At 39.2% G+C, this 17,374-nt stretch overlaps 1 protein-coding gene across 3 annotated transcripts in view; it reads left to right on the top strand.

Moving 5' to 3' along the window:
• RHOBTB3 (Rho related BTB domain containing 3) overlaps positions 1 to 17,374 on the top strand; it is a 53,192-nt gene that overhangs the window by 10,380 nt on the left and 25,438 nt on the right. For 2 of the 3 annotated variants that reach the window (XM_053907190.1, XM_053907191.1), the window contains exons 4-6: positions 3,836 to 3,990; positions 7,272 to 7,383; positions 10,541 to 10,906. In XM_053907190.1, coding sequence (XP_053763165.1) covers positions 3,836 to 3,990; positions 7,272 to 7,383; positions 10,541 to 10,906 — 633 coding nt within the window. The remainder of the gene's footprint in view (positions 1 to 3,835; positions 3,991 to 7,271; positions 7,384 to 10,540; positions 10,907 to 17,374) is intronic. The other variant, XM_019428831.2, reaches the window with a different exon arrangement.

Genomic DNA, 17,374 nt, shown 5'->3' with positions numbered 1-17,374 from the left:
ATGAGATCTGCAAGCCTAGCTGCTTCCACTGAGGTCTCCAGCTAATCTCCACTCAGTTGCCCTTGGGCCTCCTTGTTGTGCCCCCATCAGTGAGCACTGAGTACTCTTAATGTTCTCCAGTGTAAGACTTCCCACCTGTCCCCTGAGCCTCAGCTTCCCTCTTTGGTCGTATGCTATCTGCCTTCAGCCTTTCAGGTGCTCCCAGTTTCTGGGCTGATGAGATTTTCTCCTCTTAATTTTTGAATGCGGCTGTATATGCACATCTCCCTTCATCCTTCCCCAACCCCTCCCTTTGTTCCTTCCCTCCTTTTTCGCTCCCTCCCCCTCTCCTCTCCCTCCCCTTTATTTAATTATTTCTGTGATTTCTCTGGGAGAGGAAATTGCAATGTGAGCTTAGCTTTCCATTTTGAAACTGGAAGCTAACATGTTGTGTTTTTTTCCTCACATCCAGACCTTGCATATGCTCCCCACCCCTGACTGGAGTGCCCTTCTGCACAATTCCTGTTATCTGTATGGCAAATTCATCCTTGTCTAGTAAACCAGTGCCTCCTTTGTGAAGCCTTCCACAATCCCTCAGGCAGAGTTAATTTCCTCTCTTATGTTCCCATGGTGATTTTGTACACCTTTATTTTAGTATTTATTATATTTATTATATTATAATTCTGTGCAGTCCTGTCTCTGTTGGCCCAGTTGACTCTGAGCTTTTGTCTGTGTATCTTTATATTTCTTGTTTGATACATGGTAGGTGTTCAGTAAACATTTGTTTAATTAGTGAATGAGTGGTCTTAAGATGAAATTAATTTCACATAGACATGTGATTGCAAAGTAATTAATTACCAAGCTAAATCTGATATTCAACCCAAGGACTTGTATTGCTTCCCTCCCCGAGTCCCTTGCAATACAAGTAGCTGTGTTGGGTGTTCTGGTAATTCCTCTCTTGAGTTCTTTTCAGAAATAGGTCAGCAAAAACAATCAGTCTTACTATTTTCCTTTGTTACACATGTTTTGACAAGCTTGACTATCTATGTATGTCTTCATCACATTTGGCTTTGAAAAAATTTTTGGCTTTTTACTAAATATTGAATCTATCTCTGAAAGAGAGTTTTTTTTTTCTGAACATGCCTCAGGGTATTCATAGCCTTGAGCTCCCCCAAATGGGCATCCTGTCTTCTTTTCATTTTGAAGTTCTGATAGAGCTGAGTACATCGCTAAGCTAGAGTTCTTAAAAGTTCTTTCTAAAGCTTTCAGGCACTGGCAACATTGTAAGAATCACCCTTCAGATTCTGAAAGCTGCTGCTTTGAAAGAGCCGCAGTTCATTTGAATTCCAGAGTTACTTTGTGTTTGCTTTAAAAAATAGACATTTCTGATAACACCTTAAAAGATTATCATGTAAGAGAAGTAAAAAAGACTACAGTGTTAATGAGAAGTCTAACACTGATTCACAGAGTCCCTGTGACCCTGAGGTAGGCTCACAGAGTGATCTGAAGAATACACCACAATTTAAAATTATTTGGGTCCTCTGATTGTTCTTAATGAAATGCTTAATATAGGTTTATTTATTCCATAAATGTTTTACTGGCTTTCCTCCTATATCCAACACATAACGATTAGACATTTTTTTCCTTCCGGGTGCATATGAACAAAAAGGTGTTCTGTGACACACGGAGATTGTGAAGATTAGATGTGAAGAGGGGTTTTCTAGGCATGTGTGTCAGTAAGGGTAATGCCTACACACAGCTGAAAACCTTTCTCAGCTGGGTTACACCTGAAATTAGTTGTATTTTCCTTCAAATCAAGATTACTTGTTAAAAATTTTTTACATTACATTCACTTAATTTTCCACTTGAAGCACTTGGCTTTATTTTTGTTCAGAAATACAGTTTAATAAGATGGTCTGCCTACTCACCCCATTCCATCAGCATAAGGAGAGCTTTGTAGACATAAGAAGGCTTCTGTCTTCAGAAAATCAAAGGCACTGTTTATCAATCTTTGTAAAGAATGTGAAATACCATTGTGTTATTTTTCAAGATAGGCTACATTCTGTATAAAAACTTTATGTGCTCCAGAACTAAAATGATCTTTTACTAAAAGTAAAAGCAAAAATTCAGAAATCATGGCTTAATTTTGAGAACCCACACTTAACTTTTAAATCACTGTATCTTTACTCAGTAATTCTTCACTCAGACTAAATTTTTATCCTATCTTTTGTTTCACTTTACTTACCAGATAGAGAAGTAACAGTTGTATCATTGTTTTCCATTTCTGACACACCAGGAGACTTGTCCAGGGCACTCATCTTCCCTGACCCTCACTTTCCTCCTCTGCAGAAGGAGGATGCAAATTCCTGGTCTCTGAGCTCTAAAATGCTTTCAGTGAAGCTGAAATTATTACATAGTTACATACATAGCAGGCACATGCACTAAACCTCCGTAGAGTATACTCCATATGTATATACACATGCTCTATCTATATGCAGGTGCTTGGTAAGGACTTCGCTATGTATGCTGTGGTAAGTTGCCCAAATGCCCTTTGAGGGCCACCATCCTTCCTCCCTCAGGTACTGAACTGCTGGCTTCTGATTCACAGCTGAATCTCCTCCTAGGGACTGGGAATTACCTTGTGCTGGTAGAAGCTGCCTACCCAAGGTTCTGCCTCACCCATGGCAGCCCTCATCTAATTACTCATTATCTTATTTGATACAGGGACACAAAGGCCCATCTCTCTTTCCCCCAAATCAGGAACCATTCATTCTAAAGGGCCATCTGAGCTCCAGACTTCCCAGTAGGATCGGCTGAGATCTTTGTTGTAGCTATATTGCAGTTCAAATTTTTTCTCTGCCCAGCCCCATTTCCCTCACCCCTGAAACCGTTTGCTCCCAAGAGCACCTCCCTCCCCAATAAACCTCCTGCACACCAGTCTCCATCTCAGAGTCTGATTCTCTAGGGAAGCTAATCTATAACAAAATGCATTTCTAGAAATGGATTTATCCCCCTTTGACTTGGCTGTCTTTTATACAGTGACATATCTGATGTGTCATGAAACAAAACAAAGCTAGCTGATGAATTCACAGATGAACATACATTTGTAGCTTTACTAAGAAGTATTCTTATAGATGCTTGATCTACCACCTTCCTAGTAATAGATCTGTACATGGTACAACCATGACTCTTGGGATAGTTCACATTTTTAATAAAAACGTTTTTATTCTTTTAGTTTATGATTTTTTAATCTTGAAGAGAAAGATAAGTGATTGAATGTGGTCTTTGCAGTTGAATACTTTAGAGTCTAATAATTAAGATGTTTGGATTAATAAGAATGTACTTTATGTGAAATCTCCAAAGAGAGTGGCAGTTTCGTAGCCTTGAAGATTCAGATCTAGTCAACTTGGTGAATATATTTCAAGTTTATCACCAAAGGAAAAAAAAAAAAAAAAGAAAGAAAAGAACAAAGACCCAACCCATGGCAATTAAATTGTTAAATTTGTACTGATACTCAGGATGTCAGGATTGTATAAAAGGAAACATGTCCTCCATTACTAGCTGATTGGCTTAATTACTATAGTAGCCTTGGTAATGTATATTCACTTATTTTTAAATTCTTTTCTAAAATATGGTTTCTTCTTCTTTCACTTAAAGCTTGTTTACTTTGGGGAGCTTTATATTAACATTGATGCTTTTATTCAGAATCTAGTGGATAGATGGTGGGTGTACTAACTGTCCCTGAACTGTGGTTCTCGTATGAGCTCTTACTTTGTTGTTTAATGTTTAGATTGTCTATGTATATTTTTTCCTATTTAATTTCAAAGCTCTTTGTTACTTGTATTTATTTTCTCAGAAGAATTACCGTGTACATGCCCACTGTGTACCTCAGACAGAGGGAGCTGTGTCAGTACAACCGAAGGGATCCAACTTGCTAAAGAACTAGGAGCCACCTATCTTGAACTACACAGCCTTGATGACTTCTACATAGGAAAGTATTTTGGAGGAGTGGTAAGTGGTAATCCCTGTTATGTAAATTAAGGTCCTTTGTCAAGTTGGCTGGGAAGGTATTTTCTAGAACCTCAGTTAGAACTTTAGTTTTAAAAACATGATTGGTTTTAACTTCGAGAAATAAAATGAGAGTAGAAGAAAATTTTTTGTCAGAGTCAAATTACAATTTTATTTTTCTCTCCAAGTTAAACATTTTCTATCATCTAATAAAATATTTTGGAATTTTCCACTTGGTGACAGTTTATTGGTTTTTGTTGTATATATCAAAAGCATGTTTACTCACACAAGCTTGTTATGTCAATTTTATTAGTAATCTTCACACAGTTCAGTGAGCCTCATAACCTGATCATTGGGCCCTGAAAGGTTTTTATTTCTATCTACTATTTGAAAAAAATGATTTTTCTTCCTCTGTGTGTGCTTCGGCAATATTTCATATACTCCTAAGTGATGCAGCTCAAAAATATCCATAGAAACTACTTCTACAAATAGCTTGTTGTTGGATATGTGAGAAGGTGGGATTTGTTTGCTCTGTTGCAATGGCATTTGTTGGGTCTTGCAGGCATTTGGAGGCCCTTCTTAGCCCACAGAATCTACCCTACAATATTAGGACTGCATGGTGCTTGGAGAATACTGTGGAGTCATGCCATTTAAAACTGCCTTTGAAACTATCCCCAACAGGTGACTCCTTTCAGCAGACAAATTTGGTAAACACGGATAAGAGGTTTAAACCAGTGTAAACCCTTCATTGAGCAGAAGCACTTTAGACTTCTCTGTTAGTTCCCCAGCTCTTCATCAAGTACTCTTTCCAGTATGCCAGATTATTCATTATGTAGATTTGTGTCCAAATGTTGAGGTCTCCACAGATGACTGTAGAAATTTCATTTGTTGTGAAGTTACTAAACTCCAAATAACAACCAATGTTAAACTTGGAACCAAATATAAATGGTCCTCATTTCTATCATGTGTAAGTGGCTATTTTTAACTCAGTAATGTAGAGAAACAACAATATAGCTACATTAAGGAAGATATACTCATAATATTGATATTATCAATGACTGTGAGAAACTTTTTAAATTTATTTATGGTGACAAATAAAAAGTAGAAAGGGTTAGAAAGATAGACAGGACTCAAATCTAATATTGTAGTGGATTAAAAAAAGTCTTAGTCTAAGAATCTTGTATATCCCTGAAATACCTAGGAAACTGGGGGAAAATGATAGTTCGGTTTCTTTTGTTGGAGAGGGGGGGCCTGATTCTCTTGGGGTATGTAGGTCTCCTTGTGTTCTGCCCCACTTCCCGAACCTGAAATTCTCATGGTCACACTTCCCACCTGCCACCTCCCATGTTCTCTGCTCTCTTTCTCTTCCTCCTCCTTGTTTGTCTTTGTTCCTAACACCTAGTGTTGCAATTAGGGTTGGAGGCATGATAAGGATTGAAGAAGTGGTCAAGGTTGGGAGAAAAGACATGACAGTTTCTTTTTTCCCTAAGACTTAGTGAGGATATGGAAATAAGATCAGAGTGACCCTTTTCAGATTCTTGAATAGTGAAGTATGGCTGCGATCTTGAGTGTAAGAAATAGTGGCATTTGCAGGAATATAGATGGAGATGATAATGTCAGAGTGAAATCTTGTGTCTGAAAAAATACTTTCAAACAGAGAGGGAAGCAAACCATAAGAGACTCTTAAATACAGAGAACAAACTGAGGGTTGATGGGGGGGGGCAGGAAGGAGGGATCAGTGGGTGATGGGCATTGAGGAGGGCACTTGTTGGGATGAGCACTGTGTGTTGTATGTAAGTGATGAATGACGGGAATCTACCTCCAAAACCAAGAGCACGCTGTATACACTATATGTTAGCTAACTTGATAATAAATTATATTAAAAAAGAAAAAAAAAAAAAAAAAGAAAAACTCTTGTGTTTGAGAGTCGAGGATGAAAACCTGGGAAGAAGAGTACATGCCCTTGAGCTTTAGGGAGCCCCATCTGACCCTCCTCCAGTTGCACCCCATCCCTGCTCCCACATATGGCACGTGATGATGGAGCCAAGCGCATTTGTCCACCTGCAGCTAGTAGCCCCTTCTAGACCTGCACATCCAATATGGTAGCCACTAGCCACATGTGGCTATTTATATTTAAATTAATTAAAGAAAATTCAGTTCCTCAGGTGTACTGTCCACATTTCAGGTCCTCAGTAGCTACATGTGGCTAGTGGCTACTGTGTCGAATAGCACAGATATTACAGAGCATTTCCATCAACACAGAGCAGAAGGTTCTGTTATACAGTGTTGTGACCATGTTCCAAAACCGAGGACCCCAGAATTCTCTTAGCAGTGCACTCAGTCTGTTTCCAAGGCCTGTGCAGGCCTTTTTCCTGGGTCCATCATCCTGAAGGTGGACTGCATTGCTAGTGTGTATGTCCTTAGTTCTGACAGGTGGCCGAAGGGTGACTGCTTTTGAGGAATGGAGGAGGGGAGGCAGACGTTGGGTGTGTAGGCATGGATGTCTACTTGTATACGTAAAGCTCCTTGAGGTGTGGGATGGAGCAGAGGGTGAGAAGAAAGGACAGCCTCCGGGCCCAGGAGTTACAGGACAGTTCCTTGTGCTACATGAAGCTCTGAGTCATCTGAAATTTAAATCTAAACCTGGCCTTCTCGGCTTTTATGATGATACCTCTGTCAAAGTAGGATAGAATGTTTTCTACGTAATAGTTCTTTATTTATGATGTTTAAATATTTGTGTATGTGGTACATGGATCTCTGTTTGTATTTTTGCCCCAAGTCTCACAGCGTCAAGGCATAGGCCTGGAGCTGTGCGTGTGTATGTGCTTAGGATTTGTGATTTCCCATATAAAGGATGTATTTCAAAGTAATTTATTCAAGAAAAGAATAGAACATATGAAAACATCCCCAGTTGATGTGAGCATCTGTGACGTAGAGCCAGATCTGCCCTGCTTTGAATGTCTCTACTATTAACTGCCGCGGTTGCCCACGAGACAGTTATTGACAGTCCCACAGTTGTACTGCTGGGCTTTCTTGATTATTCAAGAGAATGAACAGTTCCTTCTTGAATGGATAGTTTATTTATGCTTAGACAAGGCACAGTCTGTTCTACTTGATACATTTTTTGTCTTTAAATAAAAAACTTGTTTACAAGTGTTTGCTAAAGCATACTTGTAGATGGTACCAGCATTTGAACATTTGGCAAATGTGATTTGGGGTACAAATAATCATGTCAGATACATAATTTTGTTGACGCTTTACTTAAAATTTGATTCATGTTTTAGTTGGAGTATTTTATGATTCAAGCCTTAAATCAGAAGACAAGTGAAAAAATGAAGAAAAGGAAAATGAGCAACTCGTTTCATGGAGTTAGACCACCTCAGCTTGAACAACCAGGTGCATTTACTAACCAATGTCTGCACATTCGATTGATATTTATTATCGATCACTTCACAAGTCTTAGAGCAATTGTTGCCAAATTTGAGTATGTTGATGACTCACCTGGTATTCTTATTCAGTAAACCTGGGATGGGGCCTGGAATCTGCTTTTAAAATAAGTTTCCAGGTGATTCTGAAACAGGTGGCACTTGGACCACATTTTGAGGAATAGTCTTAAACTTGAATCTGTAGATTCTTTAAAAAAATAGTGTGTGTGGTGAAGAGCTGTTCTAGATTAAAATCTAAGAGGGGCGCCTGGGTGGCTCAGTTGGTTAACTGTCTGACTTCAGCAGGTCATGATCTCTCAGTTTGTGGGTTCGAACCCCACGTTGGGCTCTGCGGTGACATCTCAGAGCCTGGAGCCTGCTTCAGATTCCGTGTCTCTCTGTCTCTCTCTGTCCTTCCACCACTTGTGCTCTATCAAAAGTAAATAAATGAACATTAAAATTTTTTAAAAATCTAAGAGAAATAACAACCAAATGCAGTGTGTGAACCTTGATTGGATACTAGTTCAATAGAAACCTCTAAAAGACTCTTAGGACAGTTGGGTAAAATTTTAATATGGACTAGAAATTAGATGACATGATGGAATTATTGTTAATTTTCATATGTATGGTAATGGTTCTGTGATTAATGGAAGAATGTCCTTATTTTTTGGAAATGAATATGAGAGTATTTAGAGCTGGAGTATCCTGATGATCACGACTTACTCTTAAGTGGTTCAGCAATAGGAATGTGTAAGTGTGTGCCTATCTAGAGATAAGGCAAACATGACAAAAATTTTTTCCCCTTAAGTTTATTTATTTGAGAGAGAGCGCAAGCAGGAAAGGGGTAGAGAAAGGAGAGAGAATCCCAAGCAGACTCCATGCTGCCAGCGCAGAGCCTGATGCGGGGCTTGGACTCACAAAACTGTGAGATCATGACCTGAATCAAAACCAAGAGTCAGAAGCTTAACTGACTGAGCCACCCAGGCACCCCAAACATGACAAAATATCAATAATTGCAGATTCTAAGTGAAGGACATGTGTGTGCTTATGTATCATTCTTTCAACTTTTTTGAATGTCTGAAAGTGTTAATAACACAAGGTTAGAGGAAAATACAGTTAAAATTAAATAAATACAATTTTTATCAAAATTAAGTTTTATTAAAATGTTTGCCTATTGTTTTTAATGTTTATTTATTTATTTTGAGAGAGAGAGAGAGAGATCACGGGCATGAGAGTGTGCATGAGCACCAAGCAGGGGTGGGGGGGGGGGAGGGGGCAGAGAGAGAGTGAGAGGTAGAGAGAGAGAATCCCAGTCAGGCTCCCCACTGTCAGTGCAGAACTCAGTGTGGGGCTCAAACTCACAAACTGTGAGACCATGACCTCAGCTGAAATCAAGAGTCAGATGCTTAACTGACTGAGCCACCCAGATGCCCCAAATTTTTTGCCTAATTTTGTGATAGAAATAAAATAATAGTACTCTGTGAGGTCAATTTGTTATGGATATTGTTTTAAAAAGCAGGTACTTGATAAGTATTTGTTAAATAAATCAATATAAATTAAAAATCAAGAAAATAATAAATTAGTACGGGAAGTCAATTCCGGGTTTTTACACACATGCAGATATATAAATCATGAGTGATACACATTTGCTTTGAACTTCCTGGTGTGCAAAGTGAGAGGAGACATTGTTATGTAGCAAGATTGCTGCTTTAAATACTTTCTGGATGAGAAGATGGGTGGGGAATAGCCAAATAAACAATGTAGATAGATAGATGATTTCTTCATTCTTATTATTCAAAGCAGTTCCTCTGAGAAAAGCAAAGTTCCTCTGAGAAAGCAAAGCATTTCATGCCATTTAGCACTAAAGGAAATTTCTCATGTGGGTCTCCGCTGGGGGCAGTGCTGGGGGCAGTAGGTGACCTAGTAGACAGGGCCTTCAGAAGTGTCTGTAAATGCAGCCTCAATTCAAACAGGCTGTCCCTGTGCCCTTCTTTTAGGTATCACCCTGAGCATTCCTTCTGATGCTGACTTGTTCTAAGGATTGATCCTAGGCTCTGGGGCAAGTGGCTTTCAGATTGCTCTTAGCCACGAAAGGTCTGTGAAGGTGCCTTAGGCAGTGGAGAGAAGGATGAGTGGGGTATAGTTCAGGAAGAGCCTAGCCACCAAATTACCTTGTTCTTATCTGTTTTATAGACTGGAGCATTGCTTTAGAGGAAAAAATTTTCATTACTAAAGAAGTTTGAATTCTGATTGAGAAGACTGCATATCCTTCAGGCAACACTTTCCAGATAACACTTTCCTTGGCTCAGCTTTGGATAAAAGCTAGACAGCAGACATTCTATAGTTTGAGTCTGTGATGAGGGCCTAGGGTGTGATCCTCTGTAGGGGTATTCTGAATTGACTGAGGGCTAATCTTTGTTAGTGATCAGACTAGGAAATGGAAGATTACATCCTTTTTTTTGGAAATTGGGAAGTCTAGCCAGCACTTTACCTCAGGTATGCTGAGAGGAAAAAGCTGGTTCTTGTTTTACCAGGAAGAAAAAAATATTTAATTTTAGGATCAAAATAAAATGGTCAAGATGGTTTCAGACAATGGAGTCTAAGACTCTGGGCTTTGGCCTTGAGAGGTTGACATTTTGAGTTGAACAATTTCCTTCCCTTCCATTTCCAACCACGAGAGGAAAATGACTTTAAATGTGGGTTAGGTTCTTCAGAACTTACTCAGTAATTTGTTTGAATTTTTTATTTGGATAAAGTAAAGATTAACTACCAACATAATAAAATTCAGTATTTGTTGAAATAGCTTATTTGGGGACACACAAATAGTGAGAAGTACTATTTTATTGCTGTTTATGGCATTTAGTACAATTTTCACTTGCACTATAAAAATTACGATATTTCTGTGACTATTAACTCAGAATAATTAATTTATATATATTTATAATTAGGTTAAGTTAAATACAATTGCTGTTTTCATAGGCAAAAATGGCCATATGTTGGCAATTTCATATGGTTCAACTTAATAATATTAAAAAGAATTCTTTTGTTGTGTTTAAAAGGAACCTGAGATGTTTGGGTCTATAGACCTAAAAAATAATTTATCGTATTTGTTTTCTTTTTTGAAATAGAAAAAATGCCTGTCTTAAAGGCTGAAGCATCGCATTATAACTCTGATTTAAATAATTTGCTGTTCTGCTGCCAGTGTGTGGACGTGGTATTTTACAACCCAGATTTAAAGGAAGTTGCCGAGGCCCACAAGATTGTTCTCTGTGCCGTAAGCCATGTTTTCATGCTGCTTTTCAATGTGAAGAGTCCCGCTGACATTCAGGATTCCAGTATCATCCGTACCACCCAGGACCTCTTTGCCATAAACAGAGATACTGCATTTCCAGGTGCTAGCCAGGATTCTCCAGGCAACCCACCATTACGTGTCATCGTTAAAGACGCCCTCTTCTGTTCTTGTTTATCGGACATTCTGCGCTTCATTTATTCAGGTACCTTGTTAAGTGGTTCTGGTACATTCTTGTAAGATTTGAAATGAAGTGTGCCTGTGGTCTTCAGGTGTATTGGTTAGTTTCACATTTCTCTTCTTTCTACCATCTGAGGTAAGGATTACACATAAAAGAGTATCTACTTTATATACAGGAATTGGTCCACACTTTCCATCTTCCTTATAAGTTTACTTGCCCTGGTTTTAAATCTACTTGTGAAAATAGTAATTTCTTTTCCTACTGAGCAGGTATGGTAGTATTTTTTTTTTTAATATCTAAAATGTGAAAATACAAGAGTTTTTTATCTAGTTTAAATTTAAAGAAACAAAATTTTCAAAGTATGAATGGAAATAAATCTCTGCATCTTAAAACCTGACCGTTAATTCCTTTTTCTGTTTTACGGTTAGATTTTGGAGGGCATTGAGAGAAATTAGCAGGGTCCTTACATTCAGTTTAGGAACTGGAAACAGTATCTAAAGTTAAAGCTGAGATCTGATCAACTTTAACTATTTTATTTTTAAGTAATCTCTACACCCAGTGTGGGGCTTGAACTCACAACCCCAACATCAAAAGTCACATCCTTCACCGACTGAGCCAGCCAGGAGCCGCAACTTTGACTATTTCAGGTTTTACTTTTTCTTCTGTGTACTTAATCTTTTTAGGATTGAGCTTATCAATTATTTTTCTTCTCCTTTTAAATGCTGTAGCAACTATATTTTAAAAAAATAGAAGTTTTATTTGAGTCATTTTAGTCAATGAATTGAAGGTGTCGTATCTAAATATCCCATATAAGAATGGAAAAGAATTGATGTAAAATAATTGATGTTAAAATAAGATTTTACTTTTTTTCATTTGGGCTATGGTTATATAATTTTCTAAGTTAAAATAAAAATCAATGGTTTTGAAAAGTACAGTTGCAGCATGAAGATTTAAGTGGATTAAAATGTACATATATGGGGGTGGCTGGCTGGCTGAATGTCAGTAGAGTATGTGACTCTTGATCTTAGGGTCATGAGTTTAAGTCCCATGTTGGGTGTAGAGATTACTTTTTTAAAAAGTTTTGGGGCACCTGGGTGGCTCAGTAGGTTAAGTGTCTGACTTAGGCTCAGGTTATGATTGCACAGTTTGTGAATTAGAGCCCTGCATTGGGCTCTGTGGTGACAGCTTGGAGCCTGGAGCCTGCTTCAGATTCCGTGTCTCCCTCTCTCTCTCTGCCCCTTCTCTGCTCATGCTCGCTCTCTCTCTCTCTCTCTCTCTCTCTCTCAAAAATAAACTTTAAAAAAATAATATAAAAGTTTTTAAAAATCTTCATATATGTATATGCATATACTACCTAGGAGTAGAATGGTAATGATAGGTCTTAATTAAATCCATTGTTTAGTGAATATTGGCTTGGCAAAGGCATAAATAACCACTCCTACAGAGCCCAGTGCCTTCAGTGCGGCAGGGTATGTGTTGGGTGAATTAATGAGTAGACTCTAGTGGCTTGTGAAGCATCACATGAATAAACCAGACTAAAGATGTCATTTACTACTACAGACTTTTATGTTTAAACTTTGAGCCTCACAGTTCACAATTTAAGGCTAATTCTGAAAATCCAAAATGTTTACATGGTAAAAGAAAAAAAAATGTCTTTAATGATGTTTAGAGAACTATGAAGGAAGTGTTTGGCTTTGCTTTTCGATGATGTTACTGTTGAATTATTCAGCAAGTTTACTACAGTATCTATTGAATACTTTTGAAGGCACATTAAGACTTTGAAGTCAGTTATATCCTCTTTGATAAGGTAGCAGTAAGAGGGCTTGTTGTGTCTCCAGTGACAGAACCTACTTGTTTTTTTAAATTGCAAAATTAATACACGCAGATGGAAAAAAAACGGGCAAGAAAAAAGTTTCTTCCATCCCTCAGTCCCCTTATGTATTCACTCTGATGCTATTTGAGATAAATTAATGTGTTGGGAAATACGCATTAAGGAAAATGTAATCTTTAGGAACTGCTATTTTCCAGGAACCACACACAGTTTCCTATGGCTGGAGCATAGCGTACGAGGTGAAGGTTTGCAGGAGATGAGGCTGGCAAGCTAGGTGGAAGCTGCCTGTAGAAGCTGTTCTAGAATTTTAAGCATGATCAGACTGGGTTTGGGCAAACTCATCTCTGGTGATAGAGATGGAATAGAGCAGGCTAGACAGGAGTTGAGTAAAGAAGCTCCATTGCTCTGGAGATCAACCTCAGGAAGGTCATTACTCTGATACTATGTGGTTGGTGCTTGTCTATCATTTGGAACAGTGCTTTTCAAACTTAATATGCATGCAGGTCAGCTGGGGATCTTGTTCACGCATCTATTCTGATTTAGTAGGCTCAGGGGGTGAGGCATGAGATTCTGCGTTTCACACAGTCTCCCAGGTAGTGCTAGTGCTTTGGACTCTAAGCAGCTGCAACACCTGCTCTTGGAAGAACTGAGTGCCGGCCACAGCCAGGGGCTAAGAGCCTGGCATTCAGTCCAGGGCCCAGGGGAGGAGCCCAGTTATCAGTCTGAGGGCACCAAGTCAAAATGGGGTCAGGCACACTGACTGATGTGAGCTCTTCGGAGCTGGAGCTGTCAGCACCGCGTTGTAGCCCTTGCCCTTAGTTGTGGAGGGGAGAGCTTGCTAAGCTACAAGCCCTCGACCCAGTCAGTGCACAGGCCTCCTAACCTGACACCAACATGTTGCATTTCTGCTCTGTTCTCTCCTTGTATGTCAAGGCTCAGAGAAGAGGTGCTGTCAGGTAAGAGCTGGGCCACAGACCATTGACCTGGGGCTGCAGGGAGATCCTGATGCTTTGAGGAGAAGCAAAACTAAATGCTTCAGCAGGTGCCTGTGACCTATTCTTTATTTATAGAGTATAACCTCCGACTCAAGCAAAAGTTACATTATGTTTAAATTATGTTTAAAAAGACATTAAGGGGGCGCCTGGGTGGCTTAGCCGGTTGGGCGTCCGACTTCGGCTCGGGTCATGGTCTCACGGTCTGTGAGTTCAAGCCCCTCGTCGGGCTCTGTGCTGACAGCTCAGAGCCTGGAGCGTGTTTCAGATTCTGTGTCTCCCTCTCTCTCTGCCCCTCCCCTGTTCATGCTCTGTCTCTCTCTGTCTCAAAAATAAATAAAACGTTAAAAAAAAAAAGACATTAAGGCTGTATTTGTAAAGACAATTTTGAAAAATGGAGAACACTTTTTAAGAGAAAAAAATCAACCAAATTCCTATTTCAAATGTCTAAACACTGGTATTTTGTTTCATCCTCTGGCCTTTGTGCATATGTTACCGTTTATTCAGAAAATATTTTTTATCAAATCAAAGAAAAAGTTTAAGCCTACTTTTTTTTTTTTTTTTTGAGACTTCAGTAAAGAGGACAGGCTTATGGGGTTTTTTGTTTTGCTTGTTTTTCTTGCTGCTGTTGTTGAGCATTTTAAAACTTTGGAACCGATCAAAAGTTTTAAGACCCAGTTAGGCAATGGTTTCCTCACAGAAGCCCTGGCCTACCCGCTAGTTCTGTTGGGTGGACAGTGAAGACAGCAGCCGTTTGTACATGTGTCTGTTGGGTTGCTAACGCAGAGGCAGAACTCCGTGACACAGACAGCTCAGGAATATATGCCCTGAGTAAACAAGGACTGAAAAACTGTATTAAATCTATCTCCTGCTTCTTTTGTTTTTAAGAAACAAAATTACAAAGAATGTCTTTTCTCTAAATGACACACTTCTTTTTAATCTTTGGGAATTTGAAATTTTGTATGTGTTGTGTCACCACGGATATTTGGGTCCTCTATTTAGGAAGGATCTGTTTAATAGTCTGGTTAACAGAAGGCTTCGGTTTATTCTAATCAGATTTTTAAATAAATAGACACAGTAAAAGTATGTGTTTTGCAGATGTTAATTTTCTGTTGGATAACAGCTAACTCTGGATAAGTACTGAAAGACTAATACTCAAAGAGAAGGAGCGAGGCCAGCGGTTTCTGGGTCTTCATCGACCCAGAATCCTGTATTGGCATACAGTTCTGACATTCTTACAATACTTGATAGTCTTTATGCTTGCAAAGTCCTGACTCACGCAGTTTCAGATGGTTAGGAATTGAAATATATGTAAGGACCTCAAGAATTTTGCTTTGAGCTCTTCGTACCACAGATGGCCCTTAGAATTTCACATCACTTACTGAAATGCTGCCAGAGAAAATGAACGTGTGGAAACAAGCTTTCATCTTCAGCTTGCCTGGTATCCTAGCTCTTGGAATTCTTCCGTGGTATGCTCTTTTCTGCACTGCCTAAAAACACAGCTTGTATGCACGAGTATATCATGCTCTGTAAGAACCTAAGTCAATCAGTGCTCTGAGAGGTCAACTAAATAGAAAATCCTAGTCAGTTATATGCAAGATGAATAGTTTCTAGATCTCTGCTGTACAATATCATGGCTATTGTTAACAATACTGTCCACTTAAAATTCTGTCAAAAGGATAGATACATTAAGTGTTTTCACCACAATTAAAAAAAAAGCAAAGAAAACTCCCAGTATAAGGATTATTGCTTTATTTGAACAAAAACGTGTCAAAAATGACTTGATTAGCATTTCTAATTGTAAGAACAGCCCAATCTTTAGAGTACCCTGTGAACTATTACTTTCATTTTTAGTTATTGGATCCTTCTGTGTCTATTCTTAGACAAATGAGTGGCCTATAGGGATTTACCTACTAATAACCTCATATATTTAGATTTATTCTTGCCGTCTCTCAGATAATATTCTGAATGGAGACACTGTGTAGGTATTCATTAGTTAATACAGTTTATTTTTAAGAGATAATATGTGTGTTCTCCTTTAGCATGCACGAGTGTAGACAGTAAAACTTACCCACTGTTTCTGCATACCACTGATCCTGGGTTTTAGTAATGAATGAAATGTTTAAAGGAAGAGATAGTGATGGCCTGCTCTCAGTGCACCTTAAAATCACCTGGGGCGCTTTTAAAATATCTGGGCCCCAGCCCCCAGAAATTCTAATTTAATTGGTCTGGGAATGAGACTTCCTCAATGATATTTTATGAAAGATCTCCAGGTAAATGTAATACACAACTATAGTTGAGAATCACTGGCATAGAGTAAATCATTCTGAAGTGGGGTCCGTTGGCTTCTCAGAGGTTCTTCTTCTTCTAACATTTTAAGGTGGATTGTAATTTTTATGTGTGCGTGGGAAATTTTCTAGAGAGATAGTCCAAAGAATTTAACAGATTTTGAAAGAGTATGTGACCTTAAATTTAAAAATCCTTAGTGCAGAAAAATTAAAACAAATAAACATGGGCTTTTCTAGACAGCACACCTTTGGGAATCTGAGGAGGAAGGGGAGCTGACAGTGAAGTCAAAAAAAGAGCAGGAAAGGTAGGAAGAAGCAGTGATGAGCTGGAGCTGGCTGGCACCAGCTCGTGAGAGCCGATTATGTTTATTCCCAGCTCCGTGCTCTGTGATATCATGTTGGTGACTTGAGTGTGGCCATGGTAGGAGTCTTTACACCACAGAGGTAGCGGAAGGCCCTGATCAGGGCTCTCCTTCCCCCTCCCCTCTCTTCAGGATACACTGTAGTAATGCTGAAGGTCAGGTGAGGAGAAGTTTAAAGATGCTCAAGAGTGCCAAGTGCCACAGAGGTCGACTGCAGTGACGCCTGGAAGCCATCGGACTACCAATTGACTCTTCAGAGCAGCTTGGATCTGGTTGTTCAGGCTGGCTGCAGTTGCCCAATTTCACTGCTTCAATAAACGTCTATCATGTGCTCTCCCCATCCCTAATGTCTATGAAGGCATCTGGCGAAGTTCTGGATACATAAAGGGAAACATCAGAAGAAATAGATTGAGAACTGATAGAAAAGGGTTTTGAGTTACTTAGAGGTGAAATGAGATGCTTAAAGTCACACCAGTAATGGCAGAGAGAGAACCGGAGCCTGAGTCTCCCAACTATGCTCGCCCTCACTACACCTGGGTGAACTATATTTTAAGGAGTTAGGACTTTCTGTAAGTCAGGGATAGATGGGAGTAATCTTTTCAGATATCATATCAGAATCATACTTTTAGAAACTTATTGGCATTGAGTATTGGGATCAATTCAATGTGGACAAAGCCACGGAGGAGTAGGTAGACTGGATAGGAGGCTGCTATAAGCCAAGCAAGAGGGTGCTTAGAGAAAGGTGAACTTTCGCTGACCATCACACAGGAGTTTTGTAACATACAGAGGAAAGGGGCTAACAGTGTGAGACAGATGTGAAATGAGCCTAGGGAGAGATAGCTTGGAAGTGGGTTGGGATGAGGACAAGGGGAGGAGGGACCAAGTGCAGTGATTTTGCTCCATTGCCATGGTCATATAGCTCATCAGGTCATCATTTACCTCCCTTCTTCAGGTTGGTTCTGTAGAGTTGGCTATAGAACATCCTTATCTGACCCTAACAATGTGTGAGACCTTCTGAA

The sequence above is a fragment of the Panthera pardus genome, unplaced genomic scaffold (assembly GCF_024362965.1).
Source record: "Panthera pardus isolate Hobbes unplaced genomic scaffold, ASM2436296v1 HiC_scaffold_2, whole genome shotgun sequence".
Classification (NCBI taxonomy): domain Eukaryota; kingdom Metazoa; phylum Chordata; class Mammalia; order Carnivora; family Felidae; genus Panthera; species Panthera pardus.
This window is presented reverse-complemented; position numbering and strand designations above follow the sequence as displayed.